General features: G+C 36.3%; 1 protein-coding gene across 6 annotated transcripts in view; it reads right to left on the reverse strand.

The window, feature by feature from the left end:
* The window catches only part of clec16a (C-type lectin domain containing 16A), a 225,896-nt gene that overhangs the window by 180,036 nt on the left and 32,736 nt on the right, over window positions 1–13,124 (reverse strand). For 5 of the 6 annotated variants that reach the window (XM_072268940.1, XM_072268938.1, XM_072268939.1 and 2 more), the window contains exons 4-6: window positions 9,187–9,335; window positions 6,826–6,931; window positions 226–349 (exon numbers count right to left, since the gene is read on the reverse strand). In XM_072268940.1, the coding sequence (XP_072125041.1) occupies window positions 226–349; window positions 6,826–6,931; window positions 9,187–9,335 (379 nt within the window). Of the gene's footprint in view, window positions 1–225; window positions 350–4,275; window positions 4,383–6,825; window positions 6,932–9,186; window positions 9,336–13,124 lie in introns of those variants that run through there. The other variant, XM_072268942.1, reaches the window with a different exon arrangement.

The raw sequence follows: 13,124 nt of genomic DNA on the forward strand, positions 1-13,124 counted from the left end.
ATTTCTTTTGAACATACTTTATCAATAATTCAGACGGGTTCTATAATTGGCTTTCAAATTGGTACTCACAGTTCAAAAGCAAATTATAAATTAGCCAATCATAGTTACACATCTTACAAAACAATATGCTTGTATGTATGAAATATCCACTAGCAGCATCATTCCCAATACAGTTGTCAAAGCATGCAAGAAATGTTTCCATGGTTTCTAAGTTTGGATACTTACTCTTCATCTGTTTGCACACAGTTGTCCAATTCAATCACATGGCTTCCAATGAACCAAACCAAATTGGAGAAATACGGAACTGCTGTTTTGTCCCTAATGTAGTGCAACATTAGCTGGTTATCCACTGTTCACATGAAAAACAGAATATGGCTTTTAGTTAGAGAAAACAAAACCAAAGCTTTACATTTCACTACATTTTCTAAAACATCTGAGACATTAAATTATATCATGGCTATTTAACTCTGAAGGTATAATTTTAATACATCAAGCTTTCAACATGAAAGCCTATTGAATTGTTGAGATAGTAAAATGCTACCTGAGTAACTACAGTACTTACGGTGTATATAATTCCACATACTGTACATAATTTCCATAGTAGGCCTTTGATCTAGCATACCTTATTCAAATATTAAATAAAATACCATTTTTAAACCAACCTGTTCTATTTTGTAGAACTTGAAGCCTTTGATTCAATTTTTTTAGTTGACTATTGGAGTTTATATTTTACTGTATGGATTTATCATATAGATTGTGAAATAATAAATGTACAGTAAAATGCAGCCAATTGATTTGGCAAACAGCTTTATCAATCATTTGATTTTTACATCAATGCTAAAGCTTTCAAATACAAGACTGATAAAACATAAGGATTGGTATCATAATTGATAATTACAAACTGAATGTTTTTTGTATGTGGAATTTGAATAAGCCAATGCAAACACAAAAGTCACTTGCATTAGGCAACTTTATACTGTATACGAACTGCTGGAAATACTCAGGAACATTAACTGTGTTTCTTCCTCAAGATGTGGCCTGACCCACGAAGTACCTCCAGCATTTTCTGCTTTTAATTTCCAGCATCTGTAGTTTAATTACTGATTTTCATTTGATATTAAAACGTATTCCGTAATAGTCTTGATTTCTAAATTCAGCAAGTGTCTACACTTCTGGTCTTACAACAGAGGGAAGTTCAATGATAAAGCAACTGCAGATTGTTGGGCCATGACCACTCAATCAAAACCTAAAATTATGTTCTAACGCTTAGGTGATTTGTCTTCCACAAAAACCACCATTTTCCTTTGTACTAAATATGGCACTAGTCAATGATTTCCATGGATATCTATTTTACACAGGGACCCTTAATGCCACACTTAGTCAAATGCTACCTTGACATAGAAAATAATTATTCTTGCTGCATCACTGGAATTCATCTATTTTGCTAATGTTTGATCCAATTATGCAATGAGTTCTCGAGCCAAATGACCCAGACAGAACCCAGACTAAACACTTAGACCATAAGATATAGGAGCAGAGGTAGGCCATTTGGCCCATCCAGTCTGCTCCACCATTCGATCATGGGCTGATCCAATTCTTCCAGTCATCCCCACTCCCCTGCTTTCACCCCATACCCTTTGATCAAGAACCTATCTATCTCTGCCTTAAATACACCCAATGACTTGGTCTCCACAGCTGCTTGTGGCAACAAATTCCACAGATATACCACCCTCTGACTAAAATAATTTCTCCGCATCTCATTTCTAAAAGGACGTCCTTCAATCCTGAAGTCGTGCCCTCGTGTGCTAGGATCCCCTACCATGGGAAATAACTTTGCCATATCTAATCTGTTCAAGCCTTTAAACATTCGGAATGTTTTTATGAGATCCCCCCTCGTTCTCCTGAACTCCAGGGAATACAGCCCAAGAGCAGCCAGACGTTCCTCATATGGTAACCCTTTCATTCCTGGAATCACTCTTGTTGAATCTTCTCCAACGTCAGTATATCCTTTCTAAATTAAGGAGCCCAAAACTGCACACAATACTGCACGTATGGTCTCATGAGTGCCTTATAGAGCCTCAACATCACATCCCTGCTCTTATAGTTCTATACCTCTAGAAATGAATGTCAACATTGCATTCACCTTCTTCACAACCAACTCAACCTGGAGGTTAACCTTTAGGGTATCTTGCACAAGGACTCCCAAGTCCCTTTGCATCTCTGCATTTTCAATTCTCTCCCCATCTAAATACTAGTCTGTCCGTTTATTTCTTCTACCAAAGTGCACGACCATACACTTTACAACATTGTATTTCATTTACCACTTCTTTGCCCATTCCCCTAAACTATCTAAGTCTCTCCGCAGGCTCTGTTTCTTCAACACTGCCCGCTCCTCGACCTATCTTTGTATCATCAGCAAACTTAGTCACAAATCCATTTAATATCGTAGTCCAAATCATTGACATACATTATAAAAAGCAGCGCTCCCAACACCGACCCCTGTGGAACTCCACTGGTAACCGGCAGCCAGCCAAAACAGGATCACTTATGAGCAAACAGCCAATATTACATGTGCAGTGATTAATTTTGCTGAAGGATGGTGGTTGGTAGGATGGAGAAGGGCTGCAAGAAGAATTAAAAGATCTTCCAATGTCCCCATTTCCGTGAACAATGAAGCAGGAGCGAAAACTCTTCCGAGAATGATGGGATTTTAGAAAAGGGAGAACATTCACTGTGGCATTAAATGTTAAAACTGTTACATTGATTTTAAATTCTTGATAAATCCTAGTTCAAATCTTCATTAAAAATCTGTTAAATCAAGAATTGGTGTACCTCAAAATATACAACAAAATTTACTCAGAAGTTTTAAAAATCTAAACAAATGTTTCTGTCTACACACCACTGATATGTGAAATTGTGGCAATTTTATGAAGTAATAAATCAAGGTTTTAAACACAATTTGGAAACCCAAGAACCACCTATCCTCACTGCTTTTCTATCAGCTGGGTCAGTCAGTAATTATCTGGAGATATTTTTCTAGCAGTAATTAGATCCCAATATGATTGGCAAGTTGTAAATCCTATCAAAATGCTCTTATTGTTGCTTCAGCCCATGAGATGCAACTGTCAAATTACTTTTAATGTTTGTCAAAAACTGGTGATATTCAAAAACTTGTTGATACTATTGAAAAACCTGCCCTTAATATTATTGAAAAATAACAACTTTTCAGCAAATAACACAGAAAATCAAACTAATTTAGTTAATTTTTTAAAACTTTAACTGAGTTAAAGCCATCACAGCCATTCCTCTCCCTTTCGATGACTGTTAATCCTGCAACAAGTCTAACCTGCTACGGGTTTAAAAGGCAGGTTGTTCAGCATAACTTCTGGAAAGTACAGGAGATAGGTGCAGTACTCCAGGAGGAGTCAAACCTCACAGCATGGACCTCTTGGAAAATTGGGATTCTAAAAATTTACAAAGGGAAAGATGGATCTGCCAGCATTTTTCAGGAAAATCCAAGCAGATAAATGTTTGAACAAGTAAAATTAAACACAATTCCATCTTAAAAAGTGGAAATGTACTTTCTGGTGAAAGTGGTCATGATGATCATTACAAACATGAGAAAATTTGCAGATGCTGGAAATCCAAGCAACACACACGAGATGCTGGAGGAACTCAGCAGGCCAGGCAACATCTATGGAAAAGAATAAATAGTCAACGTTTCTCTTCATCAGGACTGGAGGAAAAAAATGATGATCATTAGTTTTATTCTTCACTGCAAGTGGGATTTAAAGCTTTATAAGGGGCAAACTCTATATGACCTTGCGTAGTCACTAAACACATTTAAGACCAAAGAGAAAACTTATGAAGAACCCGCATTTTCACTCTTCAAATTAGGCAAATTTAGAATTCATTTTTAAATCAGAAATGACAACTCCAATCAGACACATTTTTTTTTTGCAACAATATTTATGAAATGTTCAGAGACCCAAGTCACAACTATCTTTCTGATAAAAGGTGGTTGTTCTTCCTTGAAAAATCTAATTGCTAAGAGCACATGCACTTCTGTCTCTAATAAAAATCCACGAGCTAAGTTCTCTACAGTTTACCTACTATCCAGTTTATTTTTTATGTATATATTTCAGTATGTTAGCTTATATCATACAAAGCACAAAAAAACTTATTACAATTAGATAGGCAAAGATTCTTGTGACGTGCATAACTAGAATAACAGATAACAAATCTTTAAAAGATAAAAATGTTAGCACAACTTACATGACACTGGGACGCAGTATATTGGGAGCATCATTGAAAGAAGGACAAAAACAGAACAGTTAATAAAACAAGAACTTGGGAAATCACAGTGTCCTCCAGAAGTCAAAGAGCCTAGCTGTAATATGAAGTACACAGAACTAAAAGACACAGCAGGTTAGTAAGAGTTTTAAAACAGCAGAGCAGCAAAAATATACCAGTAAAAGTTTCCACAAGGAATGCCTTGGCCAGCCCTCAATAAAATCAGTAATATCTATAATCATCCCAAGACTCAAAACTTTGTATCAATACAAAACACAAAAGCAATAATAAATTTTATCAATTTTTGCTAGAAATGCAACCTTTGTATAACGCATGTACTGTATTTAAACTGGATCTACAGGTCACTTTTGCCATTCATTCCCTTTGTTTCATAACAAGGGAAACACAGTAAGATTGAGAATTAGCCAAAGGCTCTGCTTTTTCAGTAGGGGAAGAAAAAAAGCCCTCTTTCCACTTCAAGCAGATAACAGATATCTTTTGTCTATTGCTATAGAATGAAATTTACTAAAACAAAATTATTACTTTAAGGTGATGACATGGTTCCATAACCCAAAATCTAAATGCAGAAAATTTGACTAGTGTTCTTGTTTAAACTTTAAAATCCCTCCAATTAACTTGTGTTTACTTCAACCTGCTATAGCAGAAGTCACTAGCACAAGTTGACTATGTACAGAAAATACAGCAAGGCTCTGAAATTTTGGCATATTTGAGGCTTTGATGTTGCCAAATTGGCAGATTTTCCAATCTATTAGATTATGGATGTGATTAATATTCCAACTTAATATTTCTGAGATATTCCAGAGTATTAATAAATTTTCCTGTGAACCAGGTAGGTAAAACAGGAGCACACTCAACTTCACTTGTTACTCATGATGCCAAACCATCAGGATTTCCAAACAGATAGCAGATTATCAGAAATTTACTCCACTTCTTTGCATACAAATTTCAAAACACAGCACTGAGCAGAGTTTTTATATAACAAAATAAGATTTTATAGATCATTGTTTGGTGACATACTTTTGTTACAGATCTGCTATAAGAAAGTTCTCCAACTCATCTGTATAACAAATAGAAGTACCTTCCTCATTTCACTGGGGCAAATAACTGAGAACAGAAGATGAACTATTTGACACATTGGATAAATTACATACTTCAAAATTTGGATTCGCTACTTCAACAGTCCCATTCCACTATAGGATCTGAAGAATATTAAAGTTCTCAATAAGGATCCAAATGTTGTCCTAATGTGCAGACAGTTAATACCAGGGTTAAAGAACCATAAAACAGATGAGGCCTTATAGGAGTAGAAAAGATAACAGGTATGTGGGAAATGAAAGAGAAAGTAATTTAGAGGGCAAAGATGAAGCACAAAATGGCACAGGCAGGCAAGATCAAGGAAAATCCCGAAGTATTTTACAAGGATAAAAAGGGCAAGAGGGCAAAAGAGCGAAGCACATTAGGAACCAAGGTGGCAGGAAGGAAAAATGTGAGTCCAAAATTAATACTTCTCATCTGCTTTCATATGGAAAAGGACATAGTGTGGGAGAATTCAGAAAAGGAAATGATAGAATTTTAGTAGATATTACTAATGAAAATTATTTTAGCAGGCCTAAAAGGTGGATAAACCTCCAAGGCCTGATGAGAAGTATACCAGAAATTGAGAAGCAAGTGAAGTACAGAGGCTCAGGCAGAAATTTTCCAACCTTCATTGGCTGCAGGTTCCATTTGTAAGGAGTCAACAAATGTGATGTAATTTTAAAGGCAAAAAATAGCCAGGTAATTGCAGCTTAATGAGCCTAACATCAGTGGCAGGGAAAACAGGGCCAGAATTAACATTCAGTTAAAGAAGCAGGGATTAATCAGGGACTAACAGCATGTCTTCATTAAGGGCCAAGTCCAGTATTTTAAAAAAGTGACTAATTATGGAGTTGATGCAGTCTACTTGGACTTCAACAAGACTTCTGACAAGAACTCCATGTCAGAAAGCAAGTCCTAAAGAAAAGCATCTGTGAAATTTGGGTCAATTTAGCTCTGAAATGGGTTTGGAACTCTGTAACCAGTGGTGCATCACAGGGATCAATACTGGGACTCTTGTCATTTGACATATACATCATAAAACACTTAAATATTTGGATGAGCATTTGTAACAACATACAGTAGCTTACAAGGTTATAGGCCATGTACTGGGAAATGAAATACATGGCTGCTTGCTGGCCAACACAGATGTGGTGAGCCAAAGGACACTGATTCTGTGACACTAAAATTTTTACAATTATATTATTAACTTTCTCTACAAAGAAAATAATTTTCCATTCTTGAATAGCAAACCACTTAGCTTACTAATGAGATACAACTCAATATATTCAAAAAGTGTTTGAAGCCAACATAGTGCTAAAATCTATTCCTCAAATTATAAAGCATATGCCATCTAACATGTATTCAATCAAAGCCTTGCAAGCGTTCACTAGTGACATCAAGGTAAAATTTACAACCACACTAGGCTGCACTCACCTTTATACACATTAAGGGTGATTGTTCTTACAGCAATTCTGACCATGCTCTCCGGGTGGTTGAAAAATTTAATTGCCTCCGTGTACAGGGCGAAGTCATTTGTGTGCTAGAATTATGAGACAATAGGAATTCAGCCAGCGATTGAATAAGGTATGAGCTACAAACAAATGAGTATCGATAAAATTTTTATAAGTTTTCTATTTCCAAGCCATTTTAACTGCTCAATGTATTGGGTGTAGATATTTACCAATAATTACCTTCAAATGTATTGAGTGTCTATGAATAACAGAAGTCAAAAAAGAGCAAATTTAGAAAGTACAAACACTCCAATATGGAAAGTAATAATGTCACCATCCAATAGGGGCTACAGGGCTGTTGTGGAAGCCCAACGATGCAAAAATTCCATACACAATATATATATATTTTAGATATTAAGTAAATCAATGGATATAAAGGTCATCATAGAAAATACTACACAGGTAAAATCTTACTGAAAAGGAGATTTGGTGGCCGAATTGTGGGTACAGTTTATATTCCTTATATAAAAGTGAGCTTAAATGTTTTCACAGGAAATACAAAAAAAATCAATTAAAATCTTTAAACATGATAAATTTCATTTTAAAACAAAACCTACAAAATTAATCACTCAGCTTCAGCAGGCAGCATACATTTGCACATGACTTTGAAGATTGTAAATTGAGGTTTCATTTCTCTTTCAACAGTGTTAAGGTGACCTCTGCTGGGCAACATGGTTTACTTCAGACCATACAAAGACAGACTTCATATAGTAAAAACAAGACCCAACAGTGAATTATTCCTTGTGTGGAAAAGAATAAAGTATATTTTAATCAACTACTTATTTAAGTGTCCAAAACGGTTCTACATTCAACATTTCTCTACATGAGAACAAACTGATATACAAGCTTATACCAATAAAATAATGCATCTTGAATTTCGGTAGGGTGGAAGAAAGAAGCAGCAGAACACAATTTATAACCCCCATTCACCCTAAATAAGACAATAGCTAAGCAGAACCTGTCACTTCCCAGGTGTTGAAGGAGGAAGGAAAGGTGCAAGAAGATGGAAAAGGAAAAAAAGCTTCTAGCCTTTCAATTACAGTGGACTCCAGTAAATTAGGCCATTAGTTAATCAGAGCAGTCACTTATTTGAGACAACTCTTAAAGAACAAAAACTAATCAAGAGAACAGCCAGATTCCCTTTGTTTATTTGAGACACTATGATGCTTAATTGGGGCAGGAGACGGATGCTGAACAGTTTCTAACTAGCGTATTTCAAGTGCACTTGCATGGGCCTCAGACAATACACCATGTTTAGAGCAAGCAGTTTTTAAATAGCATCAGCTGAGTGTGTGTTTAAAAAGCAGCCACTTTTGTCACTAACAGTTGGTGAGAACTAAGCAGTAAATCAATTGAAAACTGTTTTAATCATTGCGGTTTGAAGAATTCAGGCTTGGAGATGCCGGAAACATCCGTGACTGAAAATGAAGTGTTTTCAGTCCTTCAAGAAGTTAGGAACTGCAAAGAATTAGAAAGTATCAATAATCATTTTGATTGCTTCAATGAAAATGAAGTCTTGGAAGATGCAATCATCGGTTGCATTCTATGAAGGCAGTCCACCAACTATACCAGGTGTCTGCGCTGAATTTGTTCACTTAGGGTCAATCAAAAGAACCAAGCAGCATATGCTGGATGAATTCCTCTGCTGATAACCATCAGGAACTAATACACAGTTTATAGTATTGTAGTAGTATTGGTAATGTTCTAATTTGTTCTGCATTTTATTTAAATACATAATTTGTTACTCAGTTAAACAGTAGTTTGTCTTGTTATTTAAAATGTTTCAGAACTTTAATGTTTTTGACTTTTATAAAGTTACATAATTATCTTAATACATTTTTAAAACGTTTCTACCCAAATATTGAAAAAATCCAAGATAACCAATTCAGACTGAGTCACAAATTCTGCTCCCCAGATTTCAATTCCATTGCTCTCCTCATCTGAAACTGAACTAGACTGCTCACAACTTCTTTTCAGTACTTGATTTCACATCAACATTTCTTTTTTTAAAAATGTCTGTTTCCATTTCTAAAATTTTCCTCAACAATGGCATGAATCAGTTCATCGGTTGATGAAACGTTCATACATGCCCAGCTATTATCAGCAGGGCTTCCTTGTTTCACTCTCTATAAACCAGAAACTGCCCAAAGGAGATCCAATAGAAAAATCAGGTTTAATAAATAAAAATAAAATCCATTTGTGACTTAAGTCACTTTTCGTTTCTATGTATGCTTACAAAGATTGAAATCATTATTTAAGAAACATAAATTCAATATTCTCTTACCTCATTGTAGAAAAAATGCACAGTATGATTGTTGAGTTTAAGAGAAAGTGTTTTCAAAAAGGAAATATAATATGCCATGATTTCCTCATCAGAGAAGTCAAACTTGTGCACAATAATTGAGTTCACATGGTTATTAGACAGCAGGTAATCTGTGAAAAAAAAACACTAAGGTTTGAAAAATATAATGGAAAATGTAAGAACACAAATCTTCATGATCATCTTGCTCTAAAAAGCACTTTATTAGCGAGACACAAAATCATTATCAGATTTCACTGGCAAGAAATGAACATGACAAATTCCATTATAACTTGATAGCCACACCATAACTATCTAGTGATTTTATTAAAACAGTACATGGCACTGTAATTACAAATGTTGATAAGGAAAAAGGAATACATGTTGAATATGAAGATGAATAATTACATTTTTGCTTTCAATTATTAAATTAAGTTTAAATTAACAAGTGCTAAGCATTGCATCCCCACTCTCCACAAATGGATTACACTGAATTAAAGGACAAAAGACTAGTAATAAAATACAAGTAGTCAGTGTTTTGGAAGTGTACAAGAGGCCATATGATTTTTTTGTTATCTTGAAATTTAAACACTTTTTTTCTGATAGCAAAGGCTTTACTGACGGCCAGAGGCTGACAATAAAAGGTCATTGAAAGCAAATAAATAGTCCACGTTGGATCTTGTTATGTACTATTATAGCTGCAGGGCAGTTTTGTGCAGCAAGGGCAAGTTGCAAAAGGATCTTAGTTTTGTGAATATTAAGTGCAATATGAATTCCCTTATACAGTCCAGTATACAAACTAACTATGACTTGGTGCTCAGCCTGCAAAAGTGCACACGGGCAAGGGTTGTCTGCCTAATACTGCCCAATGACTATGCTTGGAGTAGAAGTGACACAAGAGAAGCAGGTTTTCATTTGGTCTGTAATTTACATCCATTCCAGTGGGAAGTTTATGAGAAATGAAATGCAACATTGCAGAGAAAAAGACTTCACCAAGATCTCATGCCATCTCTTCAACTTACTTGACATGCATGAGATTGTGAATTTGTAACTAAGTTCATCACTGTTTTAGAACTTGAGCGCCTGAAGCCCTGTTTCTTCCCCCCGCCCCCCCGCCCACCCAGTTGTTGCTTGGCCTTTTTGGCTTTTGTCTTTCAATCTGTGATTCAAGCTGGGCTATATGGGATAGAGTGATCTGGTTTAAAAATCAATTTTTTTGGAGAAGGAAAGAATTAATAGTTGAAAAACAGTTTCAAAAAGATTCTCCAAGAAAGTGCTAAATATTTCTGACACTAGTGTTTTTGGGTAATATGAAGCACTGATAGCAATGAAGAGCCCTTGCATGTCATGGCTATCAGAGTTTCTATCTCTCTTATGTTCTTTCCCCTCACTACCCTTCTTTAGGTCACAAATTTCCTGATGGATCTTTCAGGTATCACAGAGACATTTATTTTCCTTCAAGACAAGATAACAGTTAATCAGTTTAATTCTCATTCTCATCTTGGTGTTTTCAGGTACAGATTACACAGACAATTCAGAGATGTAAATTATGGTGCACTTCAGGACAATCCAATCAGTATGAGCACGTAACTGACTTTTGTGACTCAGGATGGCCAGAATGTGCGCAAAGTGTTTAGGAAAATCTTCTTAGTGTGGCCTCAAGATCTTCAACATTGGTTTTCTTGTAGCAGTGTGTGTTTGAAGGCCAAGGTGATAGAGATAATATAGCAAATTAGGTGGTGATCACTCCAACAGTCATCTGCATCTGTCATTGACATCCATGATATGGACAACGTTGTTATTTTTGCTAGAACAATAAAATAATTGAGAGAGTGTTATCCGAAATAGGGAGTGTTACCATGAGGTCTTGTGCTCATGGTTTTGACAAGACAAGGCTTTGAGCATTGAGGAAATCCTTGCGCAAGTTAGCTTTCCTGCTCTCCTAATAAATCACATTTTTCCAAAGATCCGACAAGGTAGGTTACTGGTTTCAACAAGACAGGGCTCAGAGTACTGACGGAAGACTCTGCTGGAGTTAGCTTTCCTGCTCTTCTAACCAATCATACTTATGCACAGGACCGTATCCTTTCTGAGACTGCAGGTCATTCAGGAGAACAAGTTTGAAATGCAGACAAAGATCAGAGTAGAATTCCCCTCTGCCCTAATCTATAACTTCCAGATTTGGAATATATGCTCTGGAGTCTGTGATGTATCATTTCTACCTTAGAATGATTTGCCTGGGGATGAGGGTTCGGTCATCTTGAGACATTCAATTGAAAATGAGTAGTGATTCATCAAGCTAGCTTATTCTTCATGCCAAAACCCACCCCATGAACATAGGTTTCTCCTTTCAGTCTGCCTTCCTAGAAGATAGTGTATCCACCTTGCCTTGTTCATCGAGCTGCTTATCTCCTGCCAGTCACCCCTTACTCAGATTATCAATGTTCTCTAAGCTGCCCAGCTCCTGTCAATTATCTCTCATTCAGGACATCAACAGCAGTGCCAATGGGACATTTCAAGTTCTGAATTTCACAAAGCAAAGTGTAAGCTGCGTAAATGTCACTACTTTTAATGCTGGTTAGCCATTGTACAATAGACATCACATGGTCACGACAGTCTGAAGTCCGGCCACCGCTTTTCCCTATTTCCTCTGACCCTCTGCTCTGACTCTATTCTTAGTTTAAATGTTTAACATTAGTTTTAAGTGTGTTTGTGAGGAACATTTTAATACTTTTTAAACAGTTTGAGGCATTTGACAGGTTCCAGGTGTTTTCAAATGTTTGCTAATTTCAAAGCTATTCTCAAATGTTCGTAACAGTGACAGCTTTGACAGCTAGTAGTCCTATGGACAGCCTCTCAAGCAAATGCCGAAGTCATTCTGTGAATGCTGAACATTCTACACAGAACCGTTATACTGCACTCCACTCTTCCAGAGAAGATTCTGCCAAATACCATGCTGGAAAGAGTAATGTTGTTCACAAGCAGCCAGCTAGCAATCTCAGGGCAGCAGATGATCTACCTCCTGTAACATAAAACCTTATGACATATTTACCTCAACGCAGTAAACTTCTGTTTGTTAATGTAATGAGTACATAGCATCATACATGCAGTAATTACTTTAAAAACAAAACTCTTCCTGGCCTCGAAAAAAGGTTTTCTGACGCAAATTCAAATGAAAAAATATTACATAGTGAAATATATATCTACCACAGTCCTCCCTTTTCCTTTTCTTGCCAAGAGGACTTTGCTGTCTGCCAATTCTAACAATGCTGGCTTCTGACAGAAAATATGGCATACCATGTTGAAGCATCTCTGCCCAGACTTACTCTATGTACTTGTTTGCAGTCTCTCAGTTAGACTTAAGCAGCAGTAGGCAACCATCAGGCCCTTCAAGTCTGCTGCACTATTTAATATGGTCATGACTGGTCTGTGCTGGTTTCAACTCCTCTTCTGTGCTATTTCTCCTTGCCCCTGTTGCTCTATCAAATATTTATCCATCTTCACTTCAAGTACTTCACCACCAACTGCAAGAATAAATTTCGATGTACCTCAGTTTAAAATAAGTGGCCCCTTTTCTTGGAGTTAAGTTCTCTTTGTTCAAGACTCTCTCACTAGGGAAACCATCTCAACATCTGTCAAGCTTCCTTAGGATCTTTGAATCTGACCACCCAACCTTTTCTAAAACTCGAAGAAATTCTGACCTAAACCATTTAGTCTTTGCAACTGTACCAATATCCCAGTAATAGGACTCATCAATCTAGATTAGGGGTCGCCGACCGGTCGATCTTTGAGACTTTCCCAGTAGATCCCGAAAAAAAATCAGAAATAAATACTCAAGTACTGTTGTAATGTGAGCATTATAAAAATAAGTAATACTAATTAGGATAATGGTAATATAGCAATACTTTTGCTACAAAGCTGTT

The sequence above is a fragment of the Mobula birostris genome, chromosome 9 (assembly GCF_030028105.1).
Source record: "Mobula birostris isolate sMobBir1 chromosome 9, sMobBir1.hap1, whole genome shotgun sequence".
NCBI classification, from domain to species: Eukaryota; Metazoa; Chordata; class Chondrichthyes; order Myliobatiformes; family Myliobatidae; genus Mobula; species Mobula birostris.